Source organism: Phaethon lepturus, unplaced genomic scaffold (assembly GCF_000687285.1).
Source record: "Phaethon lepturus isolate BGI_N335 unplaced genomic scaffold, ASM68728v1 scaffold41257, whole genome shotgun sequence".
Taxonomy (NCBI): domain Eukaryota; kingdom Metazoa; phylum Chordata; class Aves; order Phaethontiformes; family Phaethontidae; genus Phaethon; species Phaethon lepturus.
Genome location: NW_010554792.1, coordinates 7,501 through 19,954, shown reverse-complemented (window position 1 = coordinate 19,954; position 12,454 = coordinate 7,501). Strand labels below are relative to the sequence as shown.

Genomic DNA, 12,454 nt, shown 5'->3' with positions numbered 1-12,454 from the left:
CCCAAACACATTATGAGCCTCAGCTTGTATTCAAGTCCTTCTGCTCCCAGATTCTCCCACCTGCGCTTCCTCCATGCCAACTTCATTGCCACCTACAGCTCCTTCCATACAGGAAGGAAAATGCTGCCTATTCCCATGTGGCTCTAGGTCCCTAATGTATATCTTACTTCAACCCTCTGAACTAGAGGGTCTTACTACACATTAGCTGTGCAAGGGAACGTAACTAACCTGAATTCTAATTAAATATAGTTGACAATTCCCAGAAAATAAAATGGAATCTTCCATGCTATCAGTTACATGCTCCTCTCCCACCCACAACCAAAATGTTTTTAAGACTTGTATGACCTCAGGTGATGGTATTTGGCAGGTGCCTCCTAAATATAATTTTCTTACTGACATGAGGGTGATAATATGCCCATTATCCCACAGGGTAGTACATTAGTTCCCCACTGAGTTTTCTTTATGTAGTTAGCTTCATTAGGGACCGGACAACAGCATTCTCAGCTGCCAGAAGCTCCATCTGAAGCCAGCTATAAAATTAAGTGTAGCCACATGAGGGGCTGTAACGAAGCCCCAGGGCACAGCAATGTTCTTGCTAACTTAAATGCCAAGCCCCTTCCAGCACAAGCTGGAAAAGGAAACCAGGGAGCATCAACACAACAGCTACTGATGCTTTAAACAGAAAGCAGATCTCCTTTACCAGCTAGTAAAGGAAGTATCTCAACTGGTAAGTTCATGAAGGGAGAAGAATGCTATCAGAAATTCCTCCCATGTTCTTCCACTGCCTCACTACCCTTTTTGCAGTTTCTGTCAAGGGGCTATTTCCTACCAAGTTTCTTCCTCTTTATTGTGTGCTACCTTCTCCCTCACCCTACACTAGAGAAAAGGGTGGTTTAGCTCTTTCTTTTTCAGCTGTGCTAGAGAAGAGGGGGTCACCCACTTCCTTGTCTTCAAGGTTCTGCTGTTTTCTATCTCATCCCAGGGTGCTGCTTTCAAGCCATGTTGACTCCTATGAAATGCAATGTAGAAGTAGGTCCTGTTGCATCCTCACTGTACACACATTGGAGCAGGAAAGAGGCTAGCACTCTAGGTCTGGAGCTGATCCAGCTGAGGTATGGACAAACACACTTACTGCTTGCTCTTATACTGGTGCAGACACTAACATAAGCAGTACAAGACTGGCCTCATTTAGACTTTTCACATGTGTAGTTCATCTTTCAAGACAGATGCCTCCCAAAGAAATAAATATAGTATGTTAATGGCAGTGGCACTTGAGTTATAATCATTTGAGGGCAATCCCAGTATTAAAAAAATGCTATCCTTAACTATATAAGAAGGGAGAGGAGCAGGCATTGAGTAGGAAAGAGTTTTTATTCTAAAAATTTAGGAGTTGTATATTTTTTTTTCAGCTTGCTGGCAGTGTTGTGGAAGACAATTCTGCTTTGGTTCCAGTTCTCCATCCAGACCATGAGCATTGCTATTTGTATATTGATTGTTAACAATAACCAAGTGACTGCAGTAAGCAAAGTTGGTTGGCAGGTTGTTTTCCTTTTAAACTAACATTTTTATTTTATTTTTTTAAACATAATTCACTACAACATTACAGACAAAAAATACCACAGTCTCTTTACACAAAATGAGAGAGTGCTTTTTTTTTTTGAGTGTACAAAACAAACCTGTGCATGGCAGGTCCATGGTAAGATCCCAGAAAAGAACAAAACCAAAAGTAACAAAAGGCTAAAATGTTACTTCAAGTTCTTAAGATTGTGCCCCAGGTTGTCCCATCCCAAGCCCTGCACACTGAGCCATTATTCTGGCCCCTGCAATTAGATTCCAGTGCTTTGCAGTTGGGCAGACTGAGACACATTGAATTCACTCTGGTTCCACGTTCACTCCTTTTGATTTCCACATCAGATCAGGAAAACCTAATTTTGCGATAGTACAAAGTTTTACAGGAGCAGTAAGACCAAATTCCTTTACTAAATAAGCTACAAAGTTCTTAAATCATAGACGTTTCTGAAGTCACATCAATATCATCCTCGATCAGCCTGCAGGGATTAGACCTGAGTGACAGAAGGTCTAGTTGCCCAATTGGAAATAACTCATGCATCCACAAACTTCCCACCCCTGCTAGGTTAGAGATACCAAGAGCCAAATTTGACCTTCAAACACCACCTAATCATACTCCTGCACTCCCATTAAACTATCAATATAGTAATCTGCTCTGCAAACATTTTAGAGCACGAAGATTTACTGAATAATCTAAGTTACACTGCAATCTCTATTTTGCTAGCATAGTTAGACCTTTCAAAATTAAAGAAAAAAATCTGTTTAAGCTATGCCTATTCTCAAATACTGCATTGCTTTCACAACCATGATAGGAAGAGGAGACATAGGAGATATTAAACTTACTGAAGACTCAGCTGTTGAAGATAGCGCTGTCATTTTTCCTCTAATCATATGAAGAGGCAGACTTGACATTTAACTTCCTCAAGGAATATACCATAAGTAACAAGTATCGCTACAGGATTAGGACTTCATTGTAATCTTCTAGATCATTTTAGCATTTGCTTCAGATATAGTTACCTCAACTCATTTCTTTAAGTGCAAAAAAGGAACTCTTACATTAGCTCTTTGTATCCTCTGACTGAATTTACTCGCAGTGGTACACAGTCCTACAAGCTTATCAAATACACATTTGACACGCTTTAAGAGTAGCTTACTGTTGATCTGTCAGAGAGGTTGCCTTGTCGTATGTATTCTATTGCTGCCTCAACTGAGGTTAGACAGTATCCCAATTCATCCTTCACTGAACTGCAAAGCCTGAAGTTCTTTATGTAACTCAAGTTGGCCATCCTGAAATAAAAAGTTAAAGCCATGAACCACTAAAAATAAGACACCAGCATGACATATCTTAATACTCCAACTTATCTCAGGCAATCTGGGCAGACAATAAGTGTGGGTTAAGAATGAGCTTCCTAAAAGATTCTTAGGCTAGCAATACTATGGCTGTTTTGGGCTTTGGATCAGAACTCCACTTAACTATTCAAAGAAAAGTTATTAATTGGATATAAAGAATATGAAGGACAGAATAAGGACAGCAGTAGGATACTGTTGCACATATTTCAAACATGTTAATGTTTCAAGTACCATAAGCACCAGTGTAAAGTGATAGCTACAAATTAAAGGAAAAATGCTAATCTGAGATATGGGATACACCAACACTAAGACTCAGTTCAGGTGGAAGGTTTAGATACACTTTTACTGATAGTGAGGAGATATCAACACAATGGCATAGGCTAGCAGCAAGCAATTAAGCATTCAAATCTAGTTTCGCTATATGAGATGTATTAAATGTCTAGAAGGTGCATAAAGGTTTCACAGCTCCAAACACAGACAAGACAGGACCCATCTATGAAGTCTGTATTAACATGCAGATTTGGTATAGAGGTGGCCTCCCATTACAACTTTTTCTAGGCTAGGAAACAAAGACACAGCACTTGATTTCCTGGTAAGTCCTTAATTCAGTCACACCTGTAATAAATCTTTGCTGTTTGTCCTACTAAAGAGTTTTCTGCATTACATCAGCCCCTCTTACACTTTCAGTAGTTACTACAACATGTTCAGAAACATTTACCCTTACAGCAGCATTACCTATAAGATACGGTGAGCTCTGTACAGGCAAAATACAATTACATACCAGTTTGGGATTTCTGTTTTTACAAGTAAATACAGCAAAACAGAGAGAAGATCATCTGCACACACGGTTTCCATGTTAACTAAAAAAAAGAATTTACACCTGGTGTTAGCCATATCATGGTTCAAATGAAGAACAATACCTATAAATGGAGTTCCACCTCCTAAGACTAAGGGCCATCTCTACTAGTAGAGAATGCATTGAGTAACCAAGACAGCCATTCAAATGTTCTCAATCCCCCTTTAAAATAGACTGCCAGGAGCCAAAAACCAAATACAGTTTGTACTGTACAAATTGGAGTATTTGACCAGCATCCCCTCCTTCCTACACAGAAAGCACCAGAGCACTAGCTCAAGATTTCGGAAATTCGAGAGCCAAAACTACCCTCTAAGATAATACCTTTTTCCATAACCCAGGAGACTTCCTGGAGAAAGGAAGAGATGAAGCAGTGAAAGCATAAGCTCACTGTACTTGGTTTTCCATTCGCTTAGTAGAAGTATCTTCTCTCTCCAGGCTAGATAAAATTAGTATTACGTTAAAAGGTCCATACTTTCCTATCACAATCATTTCTGTAATGCATGGTAGCACTTTGAATGCAACATATAGGTTTGTTCATTCCCCACCAACACTGCAGTTGGCAAGAGATGCATCTCAAGAGTATTGATTTCAAGATTATCAAGGAGCATGGACAAATAGACAAGAATGATCTAGCAGTAATCCTCATTGTTTAAAAAGATCACCCTCAATTCTTCTGCATGACAAAATGTCCTAGCACAGGCAAGCTTCTCACATGCTGTAGCTCAAACATATGTAAGCTAACCAAGTACCCTACCTCACCCCATGAGAAACAATGATGAAGTGTCTATCTCGCCTCCATTTTGCTTTTAGAGACCTGAAAGGCAGACCCCAGTCTGTGTTTAATCCACAAGTGCTATTCAAACAGCTGTTTATATAAAAAGCTTTGTGTGTACTGGTTAAGAAAAAAGTTTAAAGTTAAGTTATTAATTCACTAATTACTGACCTCTTTGGCTAGGAGATTGCATAATAACTTGTACCACTTTTCGGAGACAAAGTAGCTTCTGTTGAGGGGAAGTACATTTGTTCAACTGACCCAGTTCTCGCTTTGCACGCGGTATATTAAAGCTATGAAAGAATTTGAAATAAATGGTTAGCATAAAGAGTTCCTGTGCAGGAGGTCCAAAACCCAAGTTTTAACTTATTCAGAGCTGAAAAATGGTATTACAATATTTCAGTCTCTGCTCCAAGTACACACTTGCATTTCTGTACCCTGTAGATGGAGAGGGAAGCATAAGAATACAAAAGCAAAGGAGATAACGATCAATACAAAGACTGCCCTAAAATGACACTTGCAAAGCTTTACTTTTCCATCTCAAAGGAATGACCTATGAGAAAGAACTGCTATTATCTGAAGAAAGACACTTCTAGGCTGGTCTGAGACCTACTTAAGACAGGATCTCAGTGACTCCTCAAAGAGTCCACAATCATCTCTCACCTGAACTCAGGCTTCACTCCAATATCTTTTTGCTGCAGATCTTGAAGGCTCCTCGTGATTTTGTTAAAAGCAGCATCCTAACCAATAGAAAGACAACAGTTTTTGAAAATGCATTAGATTAATATCACTAATCTTTAGCAAATCAAACTTACCTCACTCGCCTCAATAGTCCCCACATATTTAAAGACTAGATCATAAATAGCATGGTGTATATACATCTGTAGAAAAAAACAGTACTTTAGGCATGAAAGGGAGAGTTAAAAATAGCTTTCTAATTATTTTCCCTCATTTCATATGCTTACTTCAACTGCTTGTTTGATCAGATTCATCTGTTCTTCTTGCTTCGCAAGCATCTTCTAGAAAAGTAAAGCCATAGAAACACCAAGAGAAAGTTAGATAATTTATTGCTTAAGTAACACTATGTACTACATATTTAGTGGAGTATGTGTTTACCAAGTGCGAATCTCTCAAAAGATGCTGGAGGCATTTGGTATAAAGTGCATTGACAGAATCCTGGGCGGCGTGGAGGGGAAAAGAAAAAAGATTCAGATTCAGGTTAATCTGACTTGAAGCAACAAAGCATAAACAAAGAAAGGATGTCTTCCCTGCCTTAGAAGTGTGCACTATGACAAGATTTTTAGCTAGAAAAAGTTGCCTTTACCAAATAGTTAACATGTGGTAATTCACAACTAAGAATTCTACTTTCTCCCTTCCCACCTTCCTCAACTCTAGACTACTCTGACATGGAAAAAGCTCAGTAAGACAAAGATATCCAAAGCAGTGAAGGGAATTATATTCAGTAAATTAAACATCAAGAAGCAAGATACTGACTATGTAGTGGCGGAGGCTTTTCCTCTCATGTTCTTTAAATGTTCTATAGAAAGATCCTATGTATTTATCAAATCTCTCACAGTGCCTTCCCAAGAATTCTCTAACATCTTCAATATTTTTAAGAGAATAGGAGTTTGATGAAGCTGTAGATTCACCTAAAATGAAAGCCAAGAATTAACACATAGGTTTAATATGTATGCATGGTAAAATACTTTCTGTTCCTACATACACAGCCAACTTGTGTGCAATGAAACGTTAATCCAGCTTACTATACTTTTAATTGAAGGTATTGTTTTTTAATTAAAGAAGTTAATGCATCAGATTTAGAGTAGGCTCTCTTGCCTTTTATGTCAAGTATTTATTTGGAATAGCTAAAACTGTTTTCACATGCTTTTTTACCCCAGGGTAATTTATTGCCACATACATAACTTAGAATCTGAGTGCAAGTCAAGCTTGAAAGTAGAAAAGCACATTACAGTATTGATTGAAAGCCCATGCAGGAAGACAGTGTGCTCCAAGTGAGCTGTACAAATCCCATCTTAGATTTTTATATAACCCATTCTTTATTTAGACATTTTTTAGACTTTCTCTGAATGGGAGAGCAAAGTTGCTTCATGTAAACATTAAACCAAATCCACTTTCCTTCTGAATAAGACAATTGGATCCCTCACTTAAAATTCATATTGCTTTTCCAAAAATGTTTTTTCTAGGCAAGTCTTTCATTTGCAATCAAAGGCAGCCAACTAATAACAGGCTTAGATCTCATTCATTTCAAATTACTTTTGAAATTACAAGTTACCTCACTTCTGAAAGACTGCTATGCAACTCCAGTAAGTAACAACCAAAAAAGGAACACCATAAGAATAATTTTTTAGGTTTAGATTAATGTTTATAGAATTTAAGTCTATACATATGCCAGCTTTTTTCTTTCCAGAACTTCCATACTTCTATCACAGTATTATTTTCACATTACCCTAGTATTACTTCACTTTGTCATCATTTGTTTCAAATAGATATTCTTATATATTTAGGAAGACTAGATGATTTTATTTCAGAAAACGCCTATGTTTTAAGAAGGTTCTGTTCCTTTTAATTAGTAAACAGATTGTTATACAAATTCACAAGGAAATCTTGTTATATTCACAGCTTTAATAGCAGCCTTGGAAATAGTGTTCCAGCCTTATCACAGGCACTTTCAGTACGATGACAAAAATTAACACATTCAACTTAACGAGACAGACCACCACCAGAAGAGCTGCTACAGAACCATGTTATGAAACCTCTAACCACTGATGAAGCAATCATGAAAGAATTTACCTCTCCATTTTTTTTTTGTGCGTCCACCTTTTATCTCAATACGTCACATTTAAGACTAAAAGCCTTTTTAATTAGTCAGCACTAAACTGAGCATTGCTAAAAAATCATGCTGGATCAAGTATTCCACAGATGATTTTTAGTGCTGAAACTGGGGCATAGACCCTACAGAATTAAGTTTGCCTGGCAGCAACTTAACATTTCTGTACAGCAGTATACCAACATCCACCCCGGCAGGCTAATAAATGCCAAGAGCTTTCAACCAAGCTAACGTTTTTCAAAATGAGGGAAATGTATTAAGCATATCAAACATACTAATTTGCTCACTGTGCAAGCAGGATCACCAACACTTCAATACATACTTGAGCTTTCTGTTTTTTCCAATGGATGAGCTATGCACAATATACTAAAGCTTTCTTCTTTTTCATTGTAAAATGTTTCCTCAAAAAGAATAGGTACTGAGAGATGATAATTAAAACCAGTTCCTAAAATGATGAGGTTTCCTTGTATGAAGATCTCCTGAAACAAAACAAAAACCAGACCAAGTGTAAAACTCCACCAGAAGAAAGTTACTCTTTGGTTTCTGCATTGCATAGTTACATTTCCAGGGAAAGAAAAGAATCTTGCAAGATAAGAAAGCCCCAGATTCAAGCAATTTCATGTTCTTGTGTTGTGTGGACACCAAAACAGATTCCTTCAGTCTGTAATGGCTAGCTAAACCTTGCTTACACCTACTTTCTTTACAAGCCTACTACTAGAGGAGGCTGCAGGCAGTCTCCAAGGTCTAAGTGACTACTTGCAGGCTCTTAGACCACTTTTAGTAGGAAGGAAATTGAAAAACAACTTCAAATTGGGGCCTAAGTCCAGCTTCAGAAAAACACTACACATCTTGTCTACATTTCTCACACTTGGCTTTATCTTCTCAAGGAACTCCAGTGAGGAGGACAACTGCAAGACAAAGATCTAGATGACAGCCTGCAAGCAGGTGCAAGATCTCAGACTGTACTGCAAAATTACAAGTGACAAAAATGTGATCCTATGCAGCATTAGCATTGGTTATCATGGCTTGCTGCTACATGAGTCAGTCTCTAATCTGCTTACTGAACTGAATACATACATCAGGCCTCAGATACAACACAATACCAGCATAATTTTGTCTTAAGCCTTGGTATACTTGCATCTGCATACAGTATATAGGCAGGCTACTATTTGCCTAAAAGCTAGAGAGACAGTTCTTAACTAAGTGATAGAGGCCCTTCTGCCACATGACAAAATTCTTAACAGCCGTAAAATACACATAAACTGACAAAGTTGCTTTGCCAAAGTACTAAGCTGAAATCAGATGCAGTGTTACCATCCGAATAGGACAATTATTCTTGTGTACATGCCAAAATACAGCTGTTGCTAGAAAGCAGTATATCCCTGAGAACTTTTGTTTAGATGGGCATCATACTATTGCCAGTTAGCTGTGACTCCTAGCTACGTCCTGTAACCATTAGTTCATCCTATCAGTCAGCAACTGCAGAGAATCATTTACTGGAGCATTCCCAAGCTACATTCAGATATCAAAACAGAAATACCTTTCCATTTAAGGTCTGAAAATTTTCTTCCAGAGGCTTTAGGACATAAGAGTCAAACTGGCAGGTAGAAATACTGTTGCTTGAAAGGCTTCCTTTGCATGGAACCAATACCTAAAAAAAGTTAATCATGTTTTAGAGAAATGCCATGTATCATCAACTAAACACCAAAAGCTTTTGCCCTTTAGAAGCAAGCAACTAATCTGGCTTATGAACATTTACCAGCAAACGTAGAGCAACCATAGCTGTTTTTGTTTAAAAAAGGCCATTGATAGAAACAGTCTGGTGATTTACCTAGAAGTTTCGTTTAGTGACTTATCTGAAAAAGGATGACAGACATACCTGAAGCAAACAGTACTAAGAAGGAGATTAATCTTATTTAAGTTACTTAGCATCAGTCACCTGAATGACTTAAAATTAGGCAGCTACTAAAAGCAAAGCGTGGTTTCAAACTAAAATGAAAACCCATCAGAAAGAAGAAAGAAAAAAAATCTAAGATAAGAAACATTCTGCATCTACTGCACACCAGACTGGCAGTTTGGGACAAATTCTTAGTTAGAAAGCAACACATTATGAATACAACAACCACCGTATACATGCTGAAAAGAAATATATGTCATTGTCAAGGAAGAGAAGCATGAAGCAAGTGGTTTTTTCAGTATGCAGCTTTGAAAGACTGTATTAGAATACAGAGAGAACTGGTGAACACATTTTAGCACTTCAACTGATCACATCACATCTTAAGTAATACACAATTGGAAAGAATCCTGTTCAATTTCAGTATTAATTTTGTAATCAGGTAACAATAACTCCCTGAGTTTAATGGAGTCTCCACACACTTAATTTTGGATGAATGCTAATTATACTATACTATATATAGTATACTATACCATACTATAGATTAGGAAACAATAACTCCCTGAGTTTAATGGAGTCTCCACACACTTAATTTTGGATGAATGCTAATTATACTATACCCAGATTAGAAGTCTTAAGGACTGGAGTTTTTATTCCAGCTCAGTCTAATGGCTTTATTTTGCTATGTAAAATGCTGTCAGAAATAAGTGCTTGTCTGTCCACCAGGGATTTCAAAAAGTCAGTTCCATTTTAAGTTACAAGTGGGTAAATATGTAGTTTTAGATCATAGCAAAGAAAATAAGCTTGTTGTAAAGTTTACAAACAACACCAACTTTGGCCTTTTACTACCATGCAATATATCAAGAGGTCCATATCAGTAAGTAACAAGCAACTTAAACTACAAGTCGCTCTGGTTGGTTTCCAAGTTTTGTAGGCTTGTACATGTGTATAATCTCTACATATGTAATAGCAGACATATTATTTAAATACATATAGCTATTATTTAACAAGCAGCTTTTAAATGTACTTATTTATACTTACAATACCATGGAGTTCTGCAACTTTGCTGCATAGATCAGGACGCCGCTTCTGAATGGCCAAATAAAAGGGATTTTTCAAGATATCTTCATCATACATAGCCATATGGACTTCAGATATTCCAAGTAGATTTTCTAAAATACATACAGAGAATGGTAAATGTATCATACGTGGTATCTGTTAAAATATAATACTTAGGAACACCTAGGGGGCAATTTGATTCATCTTGTCTAAAAAGGAAAAAGCAGTTTCGGGTCTTGATGCAAGCAGTCAGTGCCATGCTTAACTAATAAGAAGGTAACTATAGTTATTCAGAAAGATTATTTTCCATAAACATACATTTCCAGCCTCATAACGTCTCCTTAAGCCCTCCAGGTGCGAAGTTAAAAATCTACATTATTACCACTGATATACAAAGCTAACTTGTACTGCTAAGGTCTAAAACAAGCCAAGAGACATGAATTACCAGCTTCTTTACAGCAGATTCTACTGCATCACAGGACATTGATGCTTTTGCAGTATGCTCATGTGAGTCTCAAGATGCACCTGTGTACAGATTACTGACTGACTCACATCAATAAGACACAACAGGAACCCCTGTGTACGGCAATTCTCAACTTTCCAGGGAAAGTTATAGGAAAGAGGTACGTCAAGGAGATATGAATATCCGTGTCATAATTAAAAAGTCACTGCGAAATGCATCATTTGTGGTCATCTCTACTCCCATGGAAAAAGTCTCAATGATCTGAGGTCAGGCTGATGCATAATGTCTGGCAAAACAGTGAGCAAAAAAAGTGACTGGAGACAGAAAACCCAACCTGTAGGCACTGGAAAAGCTATCATTAGGTGTGTCGCAGGGAAGAGATGATCTCTAGATGCACTAGGCCCTTGACAGCTTGCTTCCTCATTTCTAATTCTCTATAAAAGACTATGACACATCCTAGACAAGGGCAGGAAAAACCCCGATAGGTTCCTTCTGGAATAACTTTGGAATTATTTTATTCAGAAGAATTGGGATTAATAAGCTCACAAGTGCTTAATTAACTAGTCTGTTCTATGTCTTTTGCCCTCATCCAGCTACCCTTAGGAATCAACAGAAGTTGCATGATTTCCTCATGCAATTTCAGCTATGTGTCCTAGGAAAGGATGAGAACAGCATCAGAACTTTAAAGCAAGCCACCCTTACACAATCAGTATTCCCCATTTTCTTAAATGTAGAATTATACCTACAACATTATTTACTAAGTGGGCTTCTTAAGCTGGTTCTGTAGCACTTGCAATATCCTACTACCTAATGCTGGTACTGGTACTAAAAAATTCCTTTCTCTGTAGTTCATGGAAGAGACATGAAGCCATTATATGGCAGTTTAGCAGAGTGGAAAAAACATACACCCAACTCCCACTGATTTTTAGATAACCTTTGAGTTTCAGCTATGCTGTTAACTGATCTACAGTCTGTTAACTGATCTACCGTCTGGTCCCTCCTTATAATCACACACAAGGAGAGCTCCCTTAGAGAGCTAAACACACACATGATCAGCTAACGCTGCAAGCAATTTCCACTATCAAGTTATCACCAGTTACAGCTTGGATAACCTCAGCCTGAACCACTGAAGTTTGGCAGTGGCAGATAACTGCCTGAAGCAGAGTTTTCCTGTGAAGTTCCAGACAAAATGGTTCATCTATTTTCAAAACATACAATAAAACTAAAGAGCTTCTATGAAAGAATACTAATTCAGCAGTCCCAAAACAATGTTCTTTGGACCATAGATCTGATGTTTGCTTACACAAAGGAGAAGAAAATATTTGCTCATTGACACCTTCAAAAGAGTAGCCAAGTTCAATAGTTATGAGACTTCAAACCTAGAAGTACAGCTTTGCACAAGATCTGTCCTGCCACAGTGTCTGAGTAAACAGGATGATCACCACTAATTCCACAGCTGATTATTGCTATAAGCACTTCCTGGCAGGCAGCTGCAATTCGAGTTCAAGCTGTGGGCTGCCTCAGCCAGTGCTGGGGGAAGAGAAAAGGCAACACAAGCCCAGTGGCAGGTCTGCTGCAGGAACACAGACACCTCACCACTGATCCATAGAATAGCAGGGCTAAGACATACCTTAAGAAGCAGG

At 38.0% G+C, this 12,454-nt stretch overlaps 1 protein-coding gene across 1 annotated transcript in view; it reads right to left on the bottom strand.

The window, feature by feature from the left end:
* ANKRD27 (ankyrin repeat domain 27 (VPS9 domain)) overlaps positions 1 to 10,455 on the bottom strand; it is a 35,005-nt gene extending 24,550 nt beyond the window's left edge. Inside the window, exons 1-11 of the mRNA XM_010291961.1 lie at positions 10,331 to 10,455; positions 8,936 to 9,046; positions 7,718 to 7,874; positions 6,042 to 6,196; positions 5,664 to 5,723; positions 5,513 to 5,566; positions 5,363 to 5,428; positions 5,211 to 5,287; positions 4,719 to 4,840; positions 3,701 to 3,779; positions 2,724 to 2,856 (exon numbers count right to left, since the gene is read on the bottom strand). Of these exons, the coding sequence (XP_010290263.1) occupies positions 2,724 to 2,856; positions 3,701 to 3,779; positions 4,719 to 4,840; positions 5,211 to 5,287; positions 5,363 to 5,428; positions 5,513 to 5,566; positions 5,664 to 5,723; positions 6,042 to 6,196; positions 7,718 to 7,874; positions 8,936 to 9,046; positions 10,331 to 10,432 (1,116 nt within the window). The 5' untranslated portion in view covers positions 10,433 to 10,455. The remainder of the gene's footprint in view (positions 1 to 2,723; positions 2,857 to 3,700; positions 3,780 to 4,718; positions 4,841 to 5,210; positions 5,288 to 5,362; positions 5,429 to 5,512; positions 5,567 to 5,663; positions 5,724 to 6,041; positions 6,197 to 7,717; positions 7,875 to 8,935; positions 9,047 to 10,330) is intronic.
* Positions 10,456 to 12,454: the final 1,999 nt, after the last annotated feature.